At 36.4% G+C, this 26196-nt stretch overlaps 2 protein-coding genes across 2 annotated transcripts in view; one reads left to right on the top strand and one right to left on the bottom strand.

The window, feature by feature from the left end:
• Positions 1 to 6675: 6675 nt before the first annotated feature.
• LOC119837140 (facilitated trehalose transporter Tret1-like) lies at positions 6676 to 19583 on the bottom strand. Its single transcript, XM_038362660.1, has 14 exons — positions 19239 to 19583; positions 15009 to 15214; positions 14672 to 14794; positions 14275 to 14381; positions 13778 to 13880; positions 13454 to 13583; positions 12274 to 12414; positions 11846 to 11976; positions 11396 to 11617; positions 10451 to 10749; positions 8254 to 8477; positions 7496 to 7624; positions 7114 to 7242; positions 6676 to 6851 (listed from the first exon to the last, which is right to left on the bottom strand). Exons 1-14 carry the CDS (start codon positions 19300 to 19302, stop codon positions 6727 to 6729), a joined length of 2133 nt encoding a protein of 710 aa, XP_038218588.1. The 5' UTR covers positions 19303 to 19583; the 3' UTR covers positions 6676 to 6726.
• Positions 19584 to 23454: 3871 nt separating this feature from the next.
• LOC119837139 (chondroitin sulfate synthase 2) overlaps positions 23455 to 26196 on the top strand; it is a 7108-nt gene continuing 4366 nt past the window's right edge. Inside the window, exons 1-4 of the mRNA XM_038362659.1 lie at positions 23455 to 23879; positions 24344 to 24694; positions 24907 to 25058; positions 25493 to 25642. Of these exons, the coding sequence (XP_038218587.1) occupies positions 23606 to 23879; positions 24344 to 24694; positions 24907 to 25058; positions 25493 to 25642 (927 nt within the window). The 5' untranslated portion in view covers positions 23455 to 23605. The remainder of the gene's footprint in view (positions 23880 to 24343; positions 24695 to 24906; positions 25059 to 25492; positions 25643 to 26196) is intronic.

Genomic DNA, 26196 nt, shown 5'->3' with positions numbered 1-26196 from the left:
TTCGGCCATAGCAACTACACTCATCAGGGTTTGTTTAAAGGATATACCTATATATAGACAGTCAAAACTTCTGCTATGCATTTCATTTCTATGAATTCACAAATTCAATAAACAATCCTATGTTAGCTGAAGGTAATGTACCAATGACTGTATATGCTTGTTTACTGTACTGAACAACAAACTTTATTTAAACGATTCAGGAAATTGTTACTTCTTCAGAATATCTTCTCAAATTGATCCTGCCCACACGACATCGCAATTGCCAATTAATTGGCGCTTGATCCGGTTCGAAGCAGTTCAAAGGATTCGGAAGTAATTAACAGTAACAAATGTAAACAGAAACGTACAATTGAATAATGTTTGTTTACGGTGTAATTGCTAATTATTAGTAATTATATAATAATATACTACCTATCAGTTCAGTACCTAAAACTTAATACGTATTCAAGGATACGAATCTGCTATAATAGGCATGGCAAGAAATACCATAAATGTCACCACACCTATACCGGACCCTGCCCCAAAACTTTTACCTACCAGATAAAGTGTTCGTTAACATAACACTATCATCTAAAACTACTTTTTTTTCAGTCATTTGTTGAAGCTCTTATTATATAATATAGAGGTAACAGTATACAATGAATAAAGTGCCACACTACTAGCAACAAACCAAATTACGAGGAAATTAGAATAATTAGCTCGTCGTTCAAACAAGTAACCTACGAAACAAGGCTGCAAGGTATAATTATCAGGTCATATTCTTGCTAATTGTAATCCAGTTTTCTAAATGAAGTTATTCTGGTTTTTGTTATCCGTATAAATAATTTGCATACATTCAGTATCCTTCAGATATTCATCATCTAACAGAAAAGGGATAAATTGTTACATCAGAAAAATTTTATTCCATAAAGTAAGTTACATTTTAGCACTGGATTAAAAGCAAATACAGGATTGTAGTTTATGATGTTAATTTAAGCTCTCTCCAAATTTTAAACGTTAAAGTATTTTGGTCCATAAAAAAGGATTTGTTTAAAATTAAATGAAGACTGTAATAAGGACAAATTAATTCCTAACTTTCAAATAAGATTCTTTTATTTACACAATATACATGGTGGTTACGAATTTTATCCGAGTTTTAGAAATAAATAAAATAAAACCCCGACTTTTACCACCGTTTGCCAAGTATATTGTGTAACTGAAATAACACATTAGGAACCAGGTTTGTTCCTCTCCTCTGATAAACTAAATAAACACAATAAAGTGTGTATGTTTATTGTTTATTCGGGCGACGACAATTTTTCAGCGTTAGACCGACACAGTGCTGTGACACATCTGCGGAAACTAAAACAACTGCGTGAAATATTCCACTACAGATCCTGATACATCTTAATAAATACGTGTCTAGATACAGACAGACAGACAGTATTTTCACCGTACTAGATAGTCTTTACTGAATCGGTTTGGTTGTTGTAATATTTTTAAGAATTTTATACAAAAAATGATAAACATGATTTGAAATTTCTGTGAAGCTAATCTGTTTGGTTTGTTAAAGTATTAAGAAAACTTTGCAGTGAGTACAGTTGATCAATTATTAGTTTTACACTTTAAATTTATAAAGAATTATTTTTAATGATGAAAGGTAGTGATTTTTGTTTTAATTTAATTAAATTAATCATTAGAAGAAAGTTGTGTGAGAGCAAAACTCATTAAATCATCAAAACTATACTTTAAAGGAATATCAAAATCGATTGCTTACGGATATAATATCCTAAAGGTAATGTTACAAACACAAACAAACAAGTGTTTTCTTAATCATTTAATTACGATGATTATTACAACTTTATGAAGCACAACAAAACTGTACGATATCACAATATTTAAAAGCTTTAATTAAGGCCTAATCCAATTCAGTTCCTTCAGACACTTTGAAACCAAACCTTGTAAACTTGTTGACAACTCTCTGCCCGCTCTCCGCAAGCCCGAAAATTACAATTTCTGTCCAAAAAGTTCATTTCATAAGAAATTTACAAAAAGCAATTAACGATAATAATGTTTCCTCGCTAGCTCGAGCTTAATGTACGTTCCAAATTACTTATTTATTCTAACAATCAAGATCTAACATTTCAAATACAATAGAACATTTTAATAATTTTAAACGAAAATCTTTAATTGTTTAAAGTTATTTTTCATCTGATCTTCCATAATGAAAGGACATGTCTTTAAACGAATGTATAATTAATTTTATTGTCTTAAATTTTATAATAAAGTTAGAGCTACATATCTAGCTAACGAGCTAGCTATCACCTAGACGCAATTATTTTACAGCTAATTGATAATATGTAATTTTATTTACAAAATTTCATGTACATACAAATTTATTTTCACGTAATTGTGAAGCCGTAGTCACAGTCACCACTGTGACTACGGCTTCACAATTCCGATACGTAGGTGGTGACCCATCAAACGCTCGGTTACCTTTTATACAACAAATAAATGGCAAATGGGAGGTAATATATTTGCATTAGATATCACAACCAATTAATCGCGTGTTTTATGAGACGTATATTTGCGATACAATCGAGATATCGTGCTGCGGGCACACTGAGACTGCGACACTAATGTCCTATTTGTTTCGATGACAAAAAAATTCTCGGATTCAAAAATACATAGATTGTTGGATCTAATGCTTGTCCTGAAAAATATCTATTAAATGGACTTACGACTCATAAATACGTGGCTTTTGATGTTTATTCTATCATAAACAGCGGCTGTATTAAAGGAATTTTGCTACACGTAATTCTAATAGCACCGTCTGCAAGCACGGGAACATTTACTATAACTTATGTCCCGTGTATATCCAAGCCTCGTTTGTGTGGATTTGTTAAAAAATATAACATGTACGTCGATAGGTTGTAGCTGTCTAATGCTGTTCAAAATATACTTGTATTATTAATAATAGTTTGTGAACTTTTAAGTTTGTGACGTTGAATGGGTAATCTTCGGATAGTCTGTACCGAGTTTAAAGATAATGTTATCTTAAGATAGCAACGTTTTATGTGACTGTCATAATCACAACGCCGTGTTTGTTTTCATATCGCGAGATTTTATGCGACAAGTAATTGTGACGTAGTGTTCAGTACTGATGGTGACGTGCTCATTAATTTTACAAATTTTAATTACATATTGTTATTTTTGGAAAGTATGCATTAATAGCCACTGATGCATTCTTTGTTATACATAATCTGTATCTAAAATAATAATTATTATATTTTAAAAAATGACGATTCAAAAGCGCTTATAAACGAATTATAAATGTTTCTAAACGATTAAATAAATGTTTGAGTTAGAAAACGCACAAATCTCAGGAACCACTGGTTCAAATTAAAATTAAATTTATGTTAGTCCTTGTCCATTTATCAAAAAAGGCCGTAGTTTGCGAACGGTTATAGATATCCTAATAGCTGTATTTCCCTAAAATGAATGCGGGTGAGACATCGAGGCACAGTTGGGAATAGTAAATATCTGCGTAGGTATTATATAGAATGAGAAATATATTCCATAGTCCATTGCACCTCAAGCCGAAGTCCACCGCACCGAGGCGGCGCGCCGGCGGCATTGTTCCCCACTCTATTCACCATTGTGGAGACTTCAAACACTATTAATTGTTACCCGCTTTAGATAGTCATCTAGCTGCTCCATAGTTCTTAATCATTCATGTCGTTTGCGATTTCATTTAATTTCTGGGTTTGTTCATATGAATCAAATTAAGTTAAGGCTAATTTGAACATTTTGCAATGCACGAGTTCATAGATAGTTTTGTAGGTATAGCGCTTTACCAGTTGCGACTTTTCAGAATGAAGTTCAATCACGAAAAATATACAAAACCTAAAGTAAGTTAAATGCAAGAGGACTTCTGGTAATATATGTCAATAAAACGCTTCCGCTTAGCTGACTTAAATAATACAAATAACAAACATCCTAACATAGTTATAACGTACATGACTCGTACACTTCACGTGAAAAAACAGTTTTGTTATATGCTTTTATCTTCGGGTTATACATGGAGACATATCATTACAATCTAGAATAAACGAGGTTTTTCTTGAGTTCCGATTCATGTCCGAACATAAATTACTTGCCAAAGGAACTCCGAGAGGCCGAGACGCGCCAGACGAGTTCATCGCTTATAGAAAAAATATATTAAACCATTAGTTCATGAGAAATTGCTTTATTGAAACCTTATGGCAATGCCAAAACATTTATCGAGAAATCAATCACTTAGCAGTATCGAGAATGTTATTATGGTCGCCTTTTTAATGATTAATATTTTATTTTCCTATATCATAATTATCATATTAAAGACCTATACTTATGTGCAAATCAAATCGATAGACATTAAAATCTTTTTAAATATCTTTTAATTTGATCGCTGTAGCTTAAAAAAAAAAATAATAACCCCAAACTAGACTTAATTGGTGTACTGGGTAACTGGATCCCGAATTCTAAAATGGGACCGAATGACGACAATTTCCCATGAGACACAAAAAGAATCACTCCAAAAACCCACGACGATGTGGAGTTACAAAAACAAAATACAGTCGAATTAAAAATCTCCTTCGTTTTTGGGAACGTTGGTTAAAAAAGGCGTAATGTTTCTAATTCGACGAAAGCAAACAATAAAAGTAATCACTGAATATTGATAACGTGTCAGTTAACATGGAGATGTGATCCCAAAGTGATATTTGTAATGGAGCCTCAGTGCGTCAGCCTGCCATAGACGTAAGGTCAGCAAAAAGTTTATCTTGTGGTATTTTAAATATTAAATATATTTATTTTATTTTATAACAATAACGTTCTTTTCGAGATTACGGATATTTTCTCAGAAAAATTTTCTATAACACTCTTTATAGTGAAAATACTGTTAAATTAGCTAATATTTATGAAATTAGGTACTTTATAAAATGTTCTAACCCCGCTATTTAAACTTAACCGATTTGTATGATTCTTTATTAATTAGAAAACTTGTGGTGGCTGTAGGCCCATTTATATTTAGTTTAGTTCAAACAATTTGAAGACGGTTTAATTTTTTTTTTGTTACTATTTGAATTGTCAATAAAATTGTTGATTGACTTGCGATGCTGACTCTACACGCAAGGGCACATTACAAGGCTAATGACGGCACATGTCCTAAACCACACTCGTTACACACGCGCGCAGACACAATGTGACGGCAAACACTGCTAATCTTACCCCGTATTTCTCCTAACTTCTCAGCTTTGCGCGAACATTTGTGCTCGTGTTTTGTTTTGTGTAGAATTAGTTAGACGAGTTGTTCGGAATTTTAAAAACCAATCCATTTAAATAAATACGCTATACATTTTTATTGCATTTTTGTAATATAGCCAATTGCTTAATGTAGTTTATGTTCAATTGTTTTTGTAAAAACAAAGTGTCATTATGATTTGATATTATTTTAACTTTAATGACTGTGTAATGTATTTATAGATATGTATCAATTGTTGATTATATTCAATGTTAAAAGGGCGTTATCATACGTTATTGCAGGTATTTCGAAAGACTGTTCGGTTTGTTCATTATTCCAACAAATACACAGTTGTGATTGCAGCGGCGTGTCCCCAGCGGCAGAGACCATACTAAACATTAGTGGTCTCCGCTTATAACTTTGCGGAATTTAAAGATTATTCCTTTGTTCCTCTTAAAATTTAATTAACTCGCTGTACCTGGGTAATGTTTTGTATTATTGCGCTTCTTCATAACCTCGACAATTCAACGACGAGTCACGTCGTTTAGTTAATGAAGGTTTTCTTTTAATAGATAGAGAGATTCAAGAGGAAGGTTTATAAGTATAATAACACTAGCTGTGCCCCGCGGTTTCACCCGCGTAAGTCCGTATCCCGTAGGAATATCGGAATAAAAAGTTGCCTATATGTTATTCCAGTTATCCAGGTGTCTACGTACCAAATTTCATTGCAATTGGTTCAGTAGTTTTTACGTGAAAGAGTAACAAACATCCATACATCCATACTTACAAACTTTCGCATTTATAATATTAAAAGGATCTGTTAAACTACTTCGAATTTAATGCAGTGTGTAGCCGCGGGTAAAAGCTAGTTATTTACAAGTTGAAACAAATACTACCCATAAGTTTGATGATATTAATGTTGAATAAATATTGCCTACATAAGACTGATCACCTTCTTGTCCATTAATATAGTCGATCAGTTATAACACTGCCCCTGCATCTCGGTGGAATAAGTAGTAAGAAACTCTATCTGAGAAGCCAAACAGCTAAAACTTGAGTCGAACTAATCTTCTAGATGATACGATGTACATCATCAAAAAAGAAAGAAGTTCTGAAATTATCTATTCTGAAAATTAGGTGGTCTTGTCAGTGATGGTGGTTTCTTATTAATCAACTTAAGGGTCTCCATTGTGGCAAATGTATGTTTAACTTAATGTCTGCGATCTGCAGTCTGTCTGCGGTCTGCTATCGACATCACGCTTCATCAAATGTTCAGCTGTTCGGTTCTGTTTGGTGGTATCTCTTACCATCAGGCGACCCACCAGCTCCATTGCTGAAATTACATAAAAAGTAAGAAAGAAAAGATTACATCCGGGTAACATTTTTCAGCACGCTTTATTAATATAGGCATATAGGTAATTTGCTGACGATGATGTGAAAAAATAAATCGCTCATAGGTGTCGCTAGTGCTTCTGCTCGCGCAGCTGGCGGGCGAGCCACGCCACCCCGTCCGCCACGCCGGCGCCCGACAGCGCGCTCGACGCGCATACGTGCCACGGCTTGTCTAGGATCCGCTCTAGGCCCAACGCTGCAACAGTTATTTGTTAATCTATACTTAACCACTAAAATAACATGTTAAAAAGGAAATATTCATTTTTCGGATGTTACCAATGAACCCAAAAACTAGTTTATTCATTAAAAAAAATCTGTCATAATTAAAATGCTATCTATATCTTTATCGAGTAACAAACACTAAGGTTGGCTACATAGTGAGTCACATATAATATATACTCATCACACAATATGTCACACGTCTCAACACAGCATATGTTATTGTTAGTGCGAGCTACCTGCAGCGACCTGCGCGGCGGGCAGCGCGTGCGGCGCGTCGCTCTTGTTGGCGAACAGCAGAAGTGGCACGCGCCGCCCGCACATGTCGGGGTGCGCCAGCATCAGCTGCAGCTCCTCGCGCGCCACCACTGCCGACAAAGAGCCTACTGACTTACAGGAAATGTTATGTCACGGTATTTGGAGAACATGGTAATTGTGTTGTGGAACTAGCTCTGTAAGTTAACAGAGCTATGGTGGTTCAGTTGAACCACACACGTTGCGTTATGTTATGTGTTTGATTGCATTGCAACGTGCGATTGAATTGGAAGTGAAAGAATTAAGATGTGACATTAAATTTTAAATCATCACAAGTCGTATATCTGCAGCTTAATATGTATTTACCCAGCCGCAGATGGTCGGCAGAGTCGACCACAAATATAACAGCGTCAGCGCTGCGATAGTGCCGCTCCCACAGCGCGCGCATCCGCGCCGCGCCCGACACGTCCCACGCGCTGAATGATACGCCACCACCTGAAAGGCACCATTTATTTAAAAAAATTTACCATTGAACTTAACTGATTATAGCAAACACCTAATAGTAAATACAAAATATTATGCTATAGAAGTAGTAGTATTTTGCTATAGGAAGTGCCACACCCCCCACAGAAAACCGGCGTCAAATAGTGGCATGCCACACCGTTTCCTTTTCCTCATCCATTCAAGGCCATACCTTCCATTCAAACCTTTCCTTTTTCCTTACCCATGAAAACTATTGACCGCCTCCTTGGTACAGCGGTAAACGCGTGAACTTAGAACCGAGGGATCCTGGGTTCGATTCCCGGTGGGGACGCACGACAAAAAATGTCTCGGTCTGGGAGGACACAGAAGGCTGATCACCTACTTGTCCATAAAGAAAATCGATCAGTGGAATAGATGTATATCATCTGCCCCATACCCCACTAGGGGACACGGGACCTTCACTGTATGAAAACTATCGGAGGTAGTGCCTCTGCAAATTTTCATGGGCGGTGGTGATTGCTTACCATCAGACCAACCACCAGCTCTGTTGCCAGCTATGACATAAATATATCTGTTAAGCAGCTCAATATTTCTGTATGTTTTCCACGACTCGCGCGCAGCACAGTACAAGAAATACTCGCTCTGGAAGGTCCCCTGCTCGTGGGCCACGGTGGGCAGGGTCTCGCCGCGCCGCTCCGGCGGGCGCAGCGCCGCCAGCAGCGTGCTCTTCCCGCTGTTGTCCAGCCCTAGCACCAGCACGGTCACCGCCGCGCCGCCGCCGCCCCCCAGCCACACTGACAGCTTGTCGAGCAGGCCCATCGGCTCCACTGGATGCCTGATACAATAATAGCAAACGAGATGCTGACTGAAATGAGAAGTGTTCAAAATTAACGGAGATTTGAATTAAACATTTTATACTAAATTTCATCAAAAAGTGGTTGACGGACAAACATGCAAACAAACAAGCTTTCATATTTATTATATTCCTCGAGAATTTGTAACTTACGTAATCATTTCTGACGTTTAATAATAAACAGGTTAAAATTTAAATCTACCAAATACGAATTAATCTGCGAAATAAAAGCCACTACAGTCAGGCAAATTGGATCATTATATAAAATTTATACCAACTCTCATAATTAATATAATATATCACATTGGCTGCTAGTCGGACCAGTGACGGATACCAGATTTTACTCGGAAATACACAGTTCAATGATTATGTAATGACTCAGTCATACTGTTATGTATTTATTACTGCGATTTTTCTACAAGCATATAATATATCATTATTGTATTCGTCATTGGTGCTTACAATATGTTTATTCAATTCATGAAATTCGATAGATTTTTCTTTTTAGAACTGTGGCTTTTATTAGAAACAAATGAGTTTTGTAAAGAACAGATAAATAAAGTCTACTTACTGTAATTTGATTGATTTTTAACGAAAATTCATCCTTGAATACATCCGTTCAATTTCGTGTGTTCTCTCGTAGCACTTTATATATCAAGTGTAAATATCGAAGGATTTCATACAAATTGTGTTAAATCCAAGAACCATGTTCACAACAACTGATCAGAGTAAGTACACCAATAGTTTTTATACCATACCAACCGTCGTCATGGCAACGGCGCTGCAAACACAGCGTTTATTTAATTTATTGCTTTATTTTTCCTCAAAATATATTGTTCAAATAGTGCTAACCGGCTGGAAAAACTATGTCAGTATCCTTCCAATATACCGGTGGCGTAAGATTTAAGTATTTTGGCTCCTTATAAAAATCTAAAATAACACCAATGCTTCGAGATGATCATGCTAAGATATTTTAATTTTAAAGTTAATTCATCCATATGCATTTTCATAGGCCATGTGCCTGTGCATATGCATAGGGACAATATATATATATATATATAAAAGATAAAGCAGGAACTGGGAAGGCTAAGGAAAAGCATACGGGCCCAGCTCCCGTGCTCACCGAACCAAACACTATTGTGATGTGGTACCTTCCCTGGTGCGAGCTAGCGCAATTCGTGCCGAAGCGTGCTCGACTCCCACACTTTTCAAACACAGTTTTTAAATTGCCTAGTCAATAGTACTGTTATAAACAGAATAAGAAACGAGGGTCCGATAAAATTGTTTGAACTTTTTTCAATATCAAACTCGAAGAGAACTCATTCAATAAATCGGATTTCGCTCGGAGCCTGCAAATAAAAATTAAAGAGAAATAGAGCCTTTACTTCATCCGATACTATATCGTAACGACAACCTAACATGTTTTAAAGTCTCTGTACATATTAATTATGTTTTTTAGTTAGTTGTAGATTTATTCAGATCACCCAATAAGCTTTAATTCATTTTACATAGAGTGAGCAACGTGCAAGTAAATTGAAAAGCATTTCAATTATCAGTGAATGAATGTTTATACTGGTATTGTATATTTTTACTAATACTTACTAAGTCTAATTATTCAGAATCATAGATAGTTTCAATTCAAACCGATCATTTTATATACTAATTCTCAGTCCCTCACGTCGTACCTTGTGCAGTGGAAGTGCCCACACTCGCAGAATGACCAAACTTTCGCCGTGCATGAAATGCCCAATCAAAAATTTTCAGTTTAGATGAAGTTTTCGTTACAAGAATGTAAATTTTGCGTATTCGAGGTATATTTTCTTTATAGCGGTATCCAAGTTCATGAAGATAAAGATTAGATTCTCAATAATAAGTTTCAAAGACACACTTAAATCTTTCTACATCTTCACTACCTCCCTACCTAATATATATAATAGTTAAATAAAAACCCGCTTCAGTCAACAGTAACATTTATTAAGCTAACCTAAAACCTAGTGCACACAGTCTCTTTACAACGATCACTAGTCCCACAATCCTTCACTTTAACACCATCACAGCGGCGGTCTCTCGGCGAGAGAGCCTCGTATATATCTTCCGGCGTCTTCAGCCTGGTCTCCGGGACCGCAAAGCTGGCGAACGTGGCGTAGGCGAGGGTGAGCGCGGCGGCGAGCGCCAGCGCCGCCTGCAGGCCTCCGCACGCCGCCACCACGGGGAACACGGCCACTTCCACTGCGTTGCCGAGACACGCCGCAGCTGTCACTAGCATGAGCGCACAGCCGCGGTACTGACAAGAGAATAACAACTGTTTCATGAAGTATCACGCTAGGATTCTAATAAGCCCACCCACCAAACATTGTAACAGATGCAAAACGGAAGAGGTTCTCTACAGGAGGGCTATATTTTTTAATAGCACCCACGCATGATTCTTTATAGAGTATTTATTAATTTATTTCCTTATCGAGTAGCTCGATTTCAGTAAATATCATTTGATTGTATTGAGATACCTAGACATTGATTCGATATTGTGAACACTGTGCATCGGGGTGTCGCGCCGCGCATCACGCATGACGTATTTATTTATTCATTTGCTTTTTTTGCGTCTATCGATAACTAAACAGCGGTAAAATTTACATTCGTTCAAGTACTAAGTTATTAATGTTAAATATAAAAGTATAAAAAGTTTAATTTTTAGTTTTAAAGTTAAAAGTTAACCCTGATTGGGTTTTTAGAATAAAAACTTTTTAAGGGTAAAATTCTTATCTCTTCTTTAACTAATCTCATCCAGTCAATATATTTTTTTGGATAATTAAAGAATATTAACTCATTTACTAAAATATCAAACTTAGACATGCAACACCCGTAATAGGCAGAACAACATTAAACAACAACACACATACAACAGCTTACAGCAGTTGGCGAGTATACAACACCTGATAGTGAAACATATCAGCGAGCAGAGCGTAGGGCGCCGGCTGGAGCCCCACGGCGTCGATGGCCACGGCCACGGCGATGGCCAGCGCGGCGCCCTGCACGCCCCCCGCGCCTTCCATACCGCCCACAGCCCCCGCGCCCCACACACGACCCGCGCCCAGCAAGACCCCAGCCGTGGCGAGAGCGCCCCCCACGCCCCACGCACACCACACTATCAACAACTAGAACATACGTCAATACCTACAACAATAATATAAATGAAATACTACATATTATACAAATTACACATGCATTAAAATGTAAAGTTAGAAAAGTTAAAGCACATACTGTACAGTTAGAGCCCGTTTTTATCAAAACCCATTTTCCCAAGTTAAAATTAGTTTTAATTAAATACCTGTATAAATACTAGAATAGACTAATGTCCAATGGGTATAGGATGGTGTACTTACTCTGCGGCCGAGCCTCTCGACCAGGTAGAGCGAGAGCGCGGAGGCGGCGAGCTGCGCCGCGCCCAGCAGCAGCGCGTGCCGCGCCGGCGACGCCAGCTCGCCGCCAGCGGCCATCGCTGCTGTGCTGTTTACTGTCATATACTTCTTTCATTTAGCACACGTAACACTACACATATTGTAGGAAGCATCAGTGATATATCAAATTATCTATATACATACATTGTTAGACTTCTATATCAAAATGGAACTATTTCCATCCATTATTTTAGTTTAGGAACTGACTAAATTGTACTAAGTTGTTCTATTAAATGGCGACTTTTATTCAATTAGTCTCTAAAGTGATAATTACTTTAATGTTAAATAATAGCAAACATTGTTGCTCGGTATTGTTGTAATTTATAATAATATTTCACATATAATAACATTACCTAGTATGGGGTTGGCCTCGTCCCGTGCCAGTACGAACATCCGCTCAGCGTACTGCAGGATGGCCAGCACGCCGCACGCCTCCTGTCCCACCACCGCCAGCCCGCCTATTATAAACGCCACCCGGCGCTGTCTATCTGCCACTGGAAGACATGCCAACTCGATGTGAGAGCAAAATAGAAGAAAAGGGAGAGGAAGACAATGATATTATAAAGAATTATTGTGGGAGTCGAGCACGCTTCGGCACGAATTGGGCCAGCTCGCACCGGGGAAGTACCACACCCCCACAGAAAACCGGCGTGAAATAGTGGCATGCCACTGTGTTTCGTGCGGTGAGTGGGGGAGCCGGAGGCCCGTTTCCTTTTCCTCGCCCGTCCCAGTCCATTCCTTCTTTCCAGTCGTTAATCCATTCCTTTTCCCTTATCCCAAAAAAGCGGGCAGCGCATTTGCAGAGGCCCAACCTTTGCGAATGTTCATGGGCGGTGGTGATCGCTTATCATCAGGCGATCCACCAGCTCAGTTGCCCGCTATGACATAAAAAAAAAAAAAAAAAGAAAGATACGCAATATTCTTATTGGATGGCGTTTAGATATAGTAATATGGACTAAGTTCAAAGTATACAGTAAATTAAAACTACGACAGCAATAGATAACACGGAGCGTTTGAGACAATAAGATATAGCGACTAGATCAAACAGCATCAATTGCCTTAATAAATCTATGCGTGCGAATGCACTGTCTACCTCTTTTAATCTATATGTATATAAAAATGAAACCCGTTTTCCTTGGTCACGGCATCACGCTTGAACGGCTGAACCGATTTAAAAAATTCTTTCACCATTAGAAAGCTGCAATTACACTGAGTGACTTAGGCAATATGTGCACAACGGGTGAAACCGGGGCGAACAGCTAGTTTATAATATAATAGGTGGAAGACGAATAAATAATCAGTTTTGTGTTAATGCCTTACTTAAAAAAAAATATATGAGATTTATTATCACAACATTATAAACCCTCATAGGAGGCCTGTGTACCAGCAGTGGGAACATAATGTATGGACTGATGATGATCACAACGTTATGTAAAGTAATGTAAATAAAAATAAAAATAGTCACAGATAGGGCCTAAGGCATAAACGACTCTGCAAAGAAATTTTATATTTTCCTTAATTCTTATGACATACGCATTTCTTTGGCCAGTTTAAAGGAAGACTGGTGCTGATCATCGAGCGGCGGCAGGGTCTTCAGCTCGTCTTCCAATTTCGGGTCGAGTGGGGAGCGACCGCGCAACCACGCCAGCGCCGTGCGGGCTGCCTGAATTACAAATTTTTAATATGTCTCTAACATCAAACACTTTAACTGTTGTTTTATAAACACTATAATATACATATTATTTATTAATAATATTATTATTATTATGCTTGATATGGTTGGATTACCATAGCAATCAGTTAGTAGCCTTAAAAATGTTGCCTTCTGTCCAAATTAAGAAAGAAAATGTGAATAACCTCATCTTTTCCTTTAGCCGCAAGATATGACGGTGATTCCGGCATCAACAGGAACACGAAGCAATGACACACGGACAGAGCGAGACACCACCACAGAACTGTCCTGAAACAGGTTTATGTATAATATTGATCGACAGTAGAATTGAACTTGCAGAGAGCGCGGGCCAGTTGCAACAGTCGTGTGCATGTGGTTACGGAGAGACATGTGTAGACCTACATGGGACACTGTGCGTATACTTGTCTATTCGAAGCGAAGTGTTTACGCATACGATGCCCTTTAATTCATAATATACTTACATTGATTTATGAGTCTACTAACATAATAGATCTCTTATTTGTATCCAATAAAAAAAATCTCACTTTCTTTAAAGAAAAAAAAATACATTTAATGGTTAAATAAACGTTGCTAAATTTATAATTTATATAAATACATTTTTAAAGTGTATGGTGTGTGTCACCAAGTACAGTTTAATCCGTAAAATCCGTAGTACTTCTACCTCTGTGGGATCCTGGCGTCAGCAGCAAGGTACATGAGAAGCACTCCCAGGTTGTGTGCCAGTGGGAGGGCCGACACCGCCGCGCCTCGCCAGCGATCGCTGCACATCTAGACGATTTACGACTTATTTATTTTTTTTCATAATTTCTAAGTTTTGGATTTCCTACTTATTAATGTGACATTTTGTTTTCTATTATCTAGTTTTGAAAACAAACTTATGTAATTGTCATTTATTTTGTAAGATTGGCCTCTTCTTCTATAGTCGGGGCTCAATAAATGGGTAAGCAATGTTCCTATATTGCATACATAGTAATAATCAGTTATATCTGCTACTACACCTATAATTACTCCTTTTTCTGCCACTACTGCTCAAACGTTGACTACTACTATACACTTACCTCTCTAGCGAGCAGCGGGGCGAGCGCCCAGGCCGCCGCGCCGCCGAGCCCTGCCGTCACGCGTCCGCCCACCATCCACCATTGCCCTCCCCATGTAGCCACCAACTTCAATGACCAGCATATCTGTTATATAGAAGAAGTGCATTTGGAATCATTATAATAAGGGACCATGTTTACTATACAACGTTGATATTATGTAACGTAAAAAGAGTTTCTTTCGTTTCGATCTTTTCGTTTTAGTTATAACTGCTTTTGTTGGTCTAACAAGTTGTTTTGGAAAGAAATGTAATTGACGATATGAATCATTGGGTTATACGAGGGTCTTCCACAGCCTTACCACGAAGCCAGCGGAGGCCGCGATGACTGCGAATTTTCTGCCATAAGTGATAGCTTTGGCACTAAGCGGCACGCCCACAAAGGACGCCGCGAAGGTGACGACGGCGGCCGCCACCGCGCCCCCCGCGCCCTCCGCGCCGCCCGCCTCGCCGCTCGCCAGCGACACCCAGCCCAGCGCCAGCCCGAACGAGATTGTTGGCACATTTACTAGGATATTATACAATAGAATTAAAGGGAATGAAACAGAACGGAACAAAGTAGAACAGAACGGAACAGATTACAATAGTATAGTTTTATTTTAGGACAACATAAAGCCTATAGATATATAGATTACCTATAGAGGTACTACCTATCAACGGTGCATGAAGTTTTTGCAAATAAATATCTTTTACTTTAATTAAATTCAAAGAGTGAACAATCACAATAGCTTCCCATATTAAGTATATCTTAATTTGTAAATAAGAATCAATAATAACTATCTTAAAATTTAATATATCTCCGAATATCCGTAAGTTTGTGACTAGCATGGATAGATTCATTCTCTCGTTCAACTATTCCACTATGCTCGTAGTGAGTCCTGTCTCACTGTACTACAAAACATACACCTATTTACTTTTATTCATAAATAATAAGACTATATTACTTATCAATGAAACTATACACGACCGTCTTCCCGTGTATCATAACAGTATATTCTTAGCAAACATCACTTATTATAAACGTACTGTATGCCCATTACAACACATGTATGACACGTGTTACCACGGGCCACGATCTCGCCCCTGACCATCTTATGCCAATATGTAAAAACTTTACATTTACTGAGCAGAGACCTGGCGACCTCGGAAACGAATAGCAAATATTGACGATCGGAACATAACTAAACTATAATAATATTTGAGATCAGAAATTTCGTCACCCGGACCTCACTAATTGTGACTGTAGTGAGTCTGTTCATTGATAAATCGTTCAGTTTTTTTTTTACAAAAAAATGTCGCTTATTAGTTATGTATAAATAAAGACATTATGTGTTTTACTTAGAGACGATATAGAGTTGCACTCTGATAAAGTCATCAGATCTCATGTAGAGCCAAACATCTTGCTCTACACGCCTTAACTCTACAAATCCATACTAAATTTATTCTAAACCTAAGTCTAGGACAAAGTTATTCTTTCTTATGTTTTCGTAATTTTAAAATTTCTTAAGAATAGATTTTGAGTATTTTTTACTGTTGATAAATAAAATCGTAAAGTGCTTATTACACCATCCAATTTGCAGAGATTTTATTTTGGATATCGGGAGATGGAATTACAAAAAGATTGATTCGTTGACGGGTTGTACTAATAATATTTCGATCGACGGGTTGTACTAATAATTATCGAACGTATCTTAATTCATGAGTACACCATCTAGCGATCACCTATGCAATCCACTTCGATTTCAAAGACAAGCTGCACAGTCTAAACGAGGCCTAAAATAGACTCACTTTTACTCTCCAAAATGGCCCAATGCTTATGTGCCCAAAGGCCCCCCCATAGCTTAAGACGGCCTTCCGTACAGTAACAAAATCGTTTTTAAAGTTCATTATATCTTGTTGATTGCCGCACTTGGAGCGCTAACTTCATTGCAATATTTTTTCTGTTTCGTAACTTCAGTTCAGATCAATATATTCAATTTAATTTTTCATCAATTCCAAAGAACGAATATGTGACTAAAGTTTTATAATTTTCAATAAAATATTTTACAACTTGTTATATTATAAATCATGTTTCCCATTTTCTTTCATTGTTTCATTTTTCCAGATAATCAATTTTCTAGATAACTTTCATTTGTAAAAAATATTACTTTGGAGCAAATGAAAAAATTGCACTATTTGCTCGAGAGACACTGTAGCTCAAGATAATAGTAATAACTTTATCAAACTTATTTCCTTGTCCCATAAAAAAAAAAACAAAACAAAACTCAGGGAATTTCAAAATACTATTCACAAAAAGTTTATCACAATTTTGTTGAATTTATCTTTATGTTTATGATATGTACGTGTAAAACACTATGTCATATGATAATATTTCATTCGTAGATCCAAGAATATATATATATTTTTTTTATATTTATGACCTTGTAAACTAATAAAATAATTTTTTTATTAATTTATGTAATTTCCATTCTAGTAAGCTCCTATTGCTGTTGCCACTTATTTACATTAATCATAATTTTTATAGATAAGCTAGTTTAATTAACCATTATGTTATGTTATAACAGTACAGCGTTTAAATGTTTTTTTTTTATAAATGTTAATTATTTTGTGTCCTTTTTTATAAACAATTTGAATACATCGCAATTACGATGCTATTCAATACAATACGATGATTAATAATTATATTTTTATATGATATCATAGTAAAAATTATCATATACATATGATAATTTTTACTGTATTTTCCCATTATCCCCCCCCCCTCACCCTCAAGTCACTCCACCCCCGCAACATCTCGACGATACCGCATCATTCCTAATACACTAGATTATTTGCGTAATATTGTTGTCATAACAAAGTGCATGCAATTAAAGTACGGAAATATCCACTTCTATCTCGATTCAAATAAATGGTTAAATCATTGGAGTTCATCCTCACAGACCGAGTAAATGAAAAATTTAAGACATTGAGCATTTAAACAAACGACAAAAAAATTAAGCTTCATTATAAAAAAATGAAGTTTCAAATTAAATAAACATAACCTTTTCTTTGTACAATAAGCAAACCCGAATCTTTAAAAAAATAACATCGTACTGGCTTCAGACATAAACAAATTATTTAAACTATGCTCAAACCCGTTGCATCGAACCCACATCAACTCTAAAAGTTGCGCTGTAATCGTAATATTTCACATCGGAACAACTGCGGCAAATTGTTATTTCATTTCCATTTTCAATAAACATCGTCGCGAATATTTAATTTCTATTTGTACCGATGAATCTCCTCACAATAATAAACTAACCAAGAACATTATACCGCGGACGTTATGCACTGAACGTTATGTCTATGCATTATACCGTTTATGATGCTCGTCATTGTCAGATTTCTTAGTAGGTATTCTATTGGTTATTTATTGAAGAATCTGTATTAACATTGCACATGAATATAATAGTTGAATAATGTCTTATTATTGTTATGCTATTTATTTAATCTATTTATATTGCTTGCATATGTATATTCTGTAAAATATTTATGTATAATCTTAATACTACTATTTTTATTTTATTTCTCATCACATCTTGTTTTGTTCGAGTCGATCTGAAGACCGAGACGATACCCTGACGAGGGATCTCAATGATTTACAGCACTTACTTTGTGTTTAGCTCTCACTAATAAGAACTTAACATTTGGATGGGTTGTGATGCCATTACAGGTCAGGTAATAGTGACAAAGGTCAGTTAAGTTCTCCTCAACGGTTTCTACAGTGGATATCTGTTGTTGGGCACATTCGTGCGGTTCAGTATTCCCCGTGTAAATCCACATTGCGTACAAACGTGCTGTTGTTACTAATAACTTACACAAAAAATAGAGAAATAACTGTTTTTGAGGCAAAATTTAACCACCTTCAAAAAGAAAAAAAAGTATTCCAAAAACGAGTTAACCGTTTAACCTAAAGCTTCGGCTTCGAATTGACTATATTACCCAACCGCAAAAGAGGAGGGTTAAGTTTTTTGAGTTTATATATAATATTATGTATAACTTTGCTTCCTTCGGGCGGGCGAGAGAGATTCACCAAATCTACGTTTGCCCCCGCCTGCTTCAGCATAGAGTTTAGTTCGACTCACTTGAATGTATGCCCATTAAGATGTGCTTGTTTTTCTCTTCTCATTAAAATTAATCATAAATTAGCAGTTAGGTTTTATTTTCGTAATAATAATTACAACTTTATTTCAGTTTTTTTTTGCAAAAATAACTAATGTTTAGTCTTTTTAAGTAGTTTGTACAAGTTTCAATTCCTATGAAAACAATTACATATATTACTCCATACTATTAGCGAACCTCGTACCTATGTGCTCGAATCATCAACATCATCATGTGCTAACCATTTAACCCCTTAAAACTCCTCAAGCCAGTAGAAGAATTTATAAATTCGTTTTTTACTTTATGAAAACTACATGAAGCCTTATATAATCAATGGGGCTATAAATAGCTAACACCACAGATGATATAATACTACTAGCACTAATACTTACTGAGAATCACCACGATTGTTTGATGAATGGCGCTTCGGATCTCTGTTGATGTCGCCGCCCTCATCGCTCCACCGGGCTCGCTTCCCTCCACTTAATTGTTATTGTTTATCACGAATCAGGTCGTTTGAACACCTCTGATCAACCGTTTATTATTCAATTTAACGCGATTGCTATCGTTTTGCGGAATGCAATTGTAATACAATTGAAGAAACTTTTTCTCATTTGTGTGAAATTGTTTAATGTGACCGTCGCAGGCGGCGTGGGTCAGTAGCAGGGTAGCCGCGAGCAGTCGGTCAGCGAGAGCGGAGAGCGGCCACTGCGCACCGGCGTCCGACACGCGGGTATAAGTGCGCGCGCGCACTGCTATATGTACAGGTAAACACGACCTCACCCAGTAAAGTTCAGTAATTTGTACTTAAAAATATTGTTTTTTTTACTTTATAGATGTAATTTTTGTTGAAGAACCGATTAGTTTCGGGTGGTAGTTCGATAATCGATAACTGTAGGGATGCTTATTATTGTTAAGATTAGCAAAGGATAAAATTTAAGACATACCTATTCATAGTATAAGAAAAAAAAAATTAATATTTAATTAATTACAATATTAAGTCAACGGGTCGAGCACTGTTAAGCGTATATGTATATATCCGCAGGCGTCTTTTTTTTTATTAAATTCATATCTTATACGATAATTTTTTGTGACATGTATTCGTTTCTTTAGTTCAGAACATAAATGCATTGATTTTCTAAATGACGCACAGAAATTATATATTTTAGCGAGGTCTCTTATAATCGCTGCATCAACACTCGGAGCTCAGCAATCACACTTTACTTTAGGATTAATATACGCGAAAGTTATGTACGGATGTGTGTGTGTATGTTGCTCTTTCACGTAAAAACTACTAAACCGGTTACAATGAAATTTGGTACGTAGATAGCTGGACAACTGGAATAACATATAGGCAACTTTTTATCCCGATATTCCTACGGGATACAGCCTGACGCGGATGAAACCGCGGGGCGCAGCTAGTATTACAAATGCGAAAGTAAATCTGTTTGCCTATCAGCCTCTACTTTACGCCTGACCCATTAAAGCGATATTAATAAAATTTGATTCAATTTATTTGTTTGAGAACGAGAGAAAGAGAAAACATAAAATAGTTTTATCCCGGAATTCCCTCGGAAACGGGAACTAAGACGGGAAATTTGAACATTTCATTTCGTTCGTCTGCGCGGGCAAAGCTGCGAAGATGTTAGTGGACTGGTAAATATTTTCTATTTACAGTCACGATAAAAATGAGAGAGAATTAGCATACATTAACTGTATCGTTATTAATAGAATAGAAATAACGATTTTAACTCTTCTTTTATTTCTCAGTTATTTCATTTATGGCTTTTTCCCAAAAAGGTTTTGTGGGAAAAGAGATCGGTTAAAAATCACTGTATATTTATTTTGATTCATGAGTCCATGTCATTCTGTGAGTAACGTCTGTTCCTCGATATTTTTTGTATGCTTACAATGTAAGATATACCTGTAAGCCCGAATGGATTGATTGAATTGATTGATGCGTTTACGATATGCTATCTGAGTAGTCGCTTGCACATTGCTTTGCACGCCTCTATCAGTTATATACTGTAGGAAATCTCTGAAATAAATTATTCGTAATGACCACATTTACCAATAACACAAAAATAATGCAAAAATTCCTAGAGGCTGCTCATAAAATCTGTTACGCTATAAATATGTACCTTTTTTGAACCCATTCTTCCCTAGTCACGTTGTGTTACGCTTTCTGTAACCCCCCTATAAATATTTCGTCATAAAAATCGATAAGTTATTTCATTGTTAAATTAGGACCGTTTTAGTAATTTCACTTGATTTAGTAGATGTACCTTCACAGGTATCTTATCGTTATCTTATCTATATGTTCATATTATTAGGAAGAACAACTCTATTGTTATACATGTCAATTATTGTATTAAAAATATCATTAACTTTGAAGACACGTCATACATAATTACAAATAAAAACACAAGAGATAACAAAATAAAACAACACACAATCGCAAAAATAGTACGGCATTAAAAAATAAATTTGCGATGTTGAGATTACCATTCCTTGACCCCTACAGTTAGTTGCGAGAAGCTCAAGTGTTTTATTTTGTTTGATATTGAATTAGCGTTTGGAAATTTTTGATTTTTTTTTTATTTAAGCTGTTTCATAATACACGAATACGTAATCCATAATGTGTAAAGATTATTTAAAAACACAGTGCAAGCATGAAATTCTAAAAATTTCCCTTTTAAAATTATCCTCACAATATTGGATGGAACTCCAAAAAATTCCCGCGAAGAGGAAAACGCGGAACGTGCGGCTTGCTTCGTGTCTCGCATACGAATGAGCAGAGAGTAAGTAGTGCCAGTATATAATTGTATAATGATAAATAGCAGATAAAAAGTAATACATTACATTATTATATATAGAATGAACCACAAAACGGTGCTTTTAATTTTCCAGCAGCCCACATTGTAATGTTTAACATTTATAAAATAAAACTCTTATATTTCCTTACAATACATGTTGCATAAAATGTATTTTATTTTTTGGTTAAATAAAACTAATCGAAATAAATATCTGTATTCTCTTCTGATGGTTTCAACCGACTTCAGGAAAAAGGGTGACAACCTCTTCCTTTGAAAAATTATGAAAGATATTTTTTTATGTCATAGCGGGAAAATGAGCCTAATGGTAAGCGATCACCACCACCCATGAACATTCGAAGGTGTAGTACCTCGGCGGATACGCTACCTGCTTTTAAGGGAAAGGGATTAGGAAAGGAAACGACGGAAAACAAGGAATGGACGGCGAAGGGGGAAAAGAACGGGCCTCTCGCTCCCCACTCACCGTAAGAAACACAATAGCATGCTACTATTTCACGCCGGTCTTCTGTGGGTGTGTGATATTTCTCCAGTGCGATCCGACCCAATTCCTGACGAAACGTGCTCGACTACCACATAGAAATTTAGTTCCATTTCTAACAAAACACGCACTGGACTCTATAATATAAGATAAAAAAAAAACACAAGATTCAGTATAATATCTTACATTATTTATTAATTACAATACTATAGATGCGATAATAATCAAAAGTAATTTAATATGCAAAGCAGTGGGACAGAAACATTACTGCGTAGTATTAAAATATATCGATGCCATGTTTCCCCAGATGAGGAAGATTAAATATACGACTTTATCGTCAGTTTTCCTTACGACATACTTCGCAATAGTTAATGTTCTATTTTAGTCACGAATAATAACGTTTAAAGTTAATAATATTATTTTTAACCGACGTCCCTATTAGGGGAGAAGATTCTCTATTCGATTGTCTTCTTTTTTTAGTTTAGTTATCGATAACTCGTATATTATGTTTTTCGCACTTCCTAGAGCCTAAACAGCTGGTCGTATTTTTGTGAGTGATGTAAAGTTAGTCGTCTTAGTCGTGTGAGGGACACAGGGTACAAAAAAGAACAAGATTTTTATATACCAAAATAATTTAGTATGGTATCAAAATATTTAGTTTAACGGTGATGACCACATACAAATATCACTTAAACTAAATACTTTATGGTGCTGTACGCAAGGACATACAATACTTTGTTTCCTACGGGCGGACGGGCGAGAGATATTTACTGAAACTACGTTTATTCCCGCCTGCAGTATTATAAACTTTTTAATCTGACTCAATTGAATATATTTTGCACGTCAAATTGTATGTGTTATTTTACAACAAAGAGTAAGTAATTTATTACGTGGATAACACGGTTTTTTTTGTTATTGACTCCTTTAGACTCGATTCATACCACTTTAAAAGGACAGATTTGATTAAAACTTTGTACTCTTATCAAGGCTCGGCGAGAATATTATAGTAATTTCATAAGTTTGCCTTACTCTCCTGATAAGAATAGAAAATTAGAATAATACGAATACTCTGTATATACTTTAATTTATTCTATCATTAAAATGTGTTGCTCGATTTTTTTTAAATATACGTACTATTTTACTTTATTCGGTTTATTAATTTTTTGCTGTTGAGGTTATTGTTTATGAAGTAATCTTAATATTATTAATTTTAACACTTGTAACATTTTAAAATGAAAACTGAATGTAAACAGCTGTGAAATGTCAAATCTGTCATTTTAATTTTGACAGGTCCGATAAACAGTTATGTTGTCGCGTTGACGGATCATATGTGGAACAGAATTGCATACTATAAAAAGATTACAACGGAAGTGTGTTGTTAAATTTTTCTCCGATGACCACTACGATATTATAAATGCAACATCTATAAGAAATATATAAAATCACAATGCTGTCGCGTTACGTGGTATCGCAAGTGAAACACAATTCCTACTTTCTGGTGGGGTTAGCGCTGGGACTATGGGTGGCCCTAGCGATGGTACCCTTGGAAGAGGATATGGAAGCGTGTATGGCGGAAAGCGTGAGCGCCGAACCGTTTCCTGATGACTTCGAACCCCACAGAGAGGAGAAGCCGCTTCGGTCCGCGGGCCAGTCGGGTCGCAGCGTGCAGCGCCCGAGATACTACAGCACGGAGCTGGGCATACGGGGGCGCTTGCTTGCAGGTATTGTTACACTTTTTTTATAAGAACTTATACTCATTAATTGATAACTTGCTGCAGTATTAATAGATAACAAACAAAGGAACTCCTTTGTGTTTTTGAGTTCGCTGACGTAAATGTAATTGCTTATTTATTGAATTTATACATTTATGAAAAAAAAATACAATTTAATAATTTATTTTCATAATCTAACAAATGTTTTTTAAATGTTAGTTCCTCTTTGAGATTTATATTAAAACTAGGAGCCCACCCTGGCTTCGCCCGTGGTACATATATAGCTTAAAGCCTTCCTCTATAAATGGGCTATCTAATACTGAAAAATTTTTTCAAATGGGACTAGTAGTTCCTGAGATTAGTGTGTTCAAACAAACAAACAAACAAACAAACAAACTCTTCAGCTATATAATATTAGTATAGATAATGTCTGTAAGTCTCATTGAAATATTCATATATGTATGAACTTACAGGTGCACTCAGTTCTGAATCAGCTCTAGAAACTCGCGCAGCTGCTCTGAATAAGACAGCATCGCAACTGCAGCCTGCGCTGAGATTCTTCATAACTGCAAGTGCTCTACAGGCAGCACCAGGCAAAGCGAATGTTGTAGGTTTTACTGACACAAGGGAGATGTTGAAGCCCTTCCATGCCCTCAAGTACCTCGCTGATAACTATCTAGAAGAGTATGACTTCTTCTTTCTAGTGTCAGATACTTCATATGTAAATGCCAGGCGGTTGAATGAGCTTGTATCGAGAATCAGTGTCAGTCAAGATGTTTACATGGGGACCATGGCAGAAGATGATACACATTATTGTACATTAGGTAAGTGATTAACACTTAAGAATTGATGTTGAAAAAGATATATTACTGCTTTATTATTTCCAACTTTACTAATATTTAATATAAAGAAGTCTAATAATCTATTTTCTATAGAACACAGCTCATCATATCTGTATCAACATAATGGCTTAGCACAGGTATTTAACATGATGTGGAGCCCAGTTAGTATTGAACTAATAATGTGGTCATTGCAGAGGGCGGCATCCTGCTGTCCAACTCGGTGCTGCGCGCCGTGCACGGCGAGCTGGACTGGTGCGTGCGCAACTCGTACTCGGCGCACCACCACGAGAACCTGGGCCGCTGCGTGCTTCACGCCAAGCACCTGCCCTGCACCGAACGATTGCAGGTCTCACCTTTTGCATACAATTGTTTAATAGATGTGTCTCATATAAAATCACTTGTTGATACACACTTCTTGAACTTTTTGTGATAATTTTGTCAATACGATGACAGAATTAGACATCGGCTATCAATTAAAAAAAATCATCAAAATCGGTTGACCCAGTCGAAAGAGGGTACCAACCCCAAATCCAGTTTTGAGGAAAAAAGTTGAAATAAGTACTTTCTTCTTTTTAGAAGTCAGTTGAAAATATAGCCACTTTTTTTAAAGAATTTTAGTAATGCTTTTTATTTTTATACATTAGCCATAAATAATACGCATCTTGTATTATTTTATTGTTAGTTTTTTTTTCAATATCAGATTATTGGGTCAAGTTTAATACATGATGTGGGAACTATGTAGCTATGTTGGCACCGTTGAGCAACGAAAGCTCTCCACAGGGCGAGGAGTACGTGTCGGTGCGGCTGGCGGACGGCGCGGGCGGCGCGGGCGGCGCGGGCGGGCTCACACCCGCGCTCGCGGGCGCCGTCACCGCCGCGCCGCTGGCGCTGCCCGAACACTTCTACCAGATACACGCTTACGTCTCGCGGGTAATAATATATTATTTTTTAGAAAGATTGATTCTTTTCTTATTAATATCATATTTTTTTTTATTGACGATAGAACTATTTGTAAACATTTTTGTAATACATATTTACTAGAAAAAAAATACCGTTTATCGACCGACCTTACTTAATCATGAATACCCAACAATTTAATTGTAAACATTGTAATAAGTAAAATAGGGAATTTGCTAGAGGTCCCCACCAAACCACTGTGACATCTGAATAAGCCATTATATTTTCATTGTCTGAAAGCGTCCGTTATTTTATTTTATTTTTTTTTTTTTATATTTTTTTTTTATTTTTTTTTTTTTATTCGGTTCACAAAATGGAATTGACACAAAATAGAACTGAAAAAACGTATAGAAAAAAAAATTATTACATTGCGGTGTGAATTCCTAAATTAGTGAGCACATCATGCTTATTGTAGCTACTTAGGTATACTAAGGATAACAAAATTTTAGGTTTTAAATTAAATAGCAATTAGATAACACTCACATTTTCGACCAACGCAGAGATAATCTTAGTTCTAGCTGAGATTA

Source organism: Zerene cesonia, chromosome 26 (genome assembly GCF_012273895.1).
Source record: "Zerene cesonia ecotype Mississippi chromosome 26, Zerene_cesonia_1.1, whole genome shotgun sequence".
NCBI lineage: Eukaryota > Metazoa > Arthropoda > Insecta > Lepidoptera > Pieridae > Zerene > Zerene cesonia.
The sequence above is the reverse complement of the archived record's forward strand: the minus strand, read 5'-3'. Positions and strand labels throughout refer to the sequence as shown.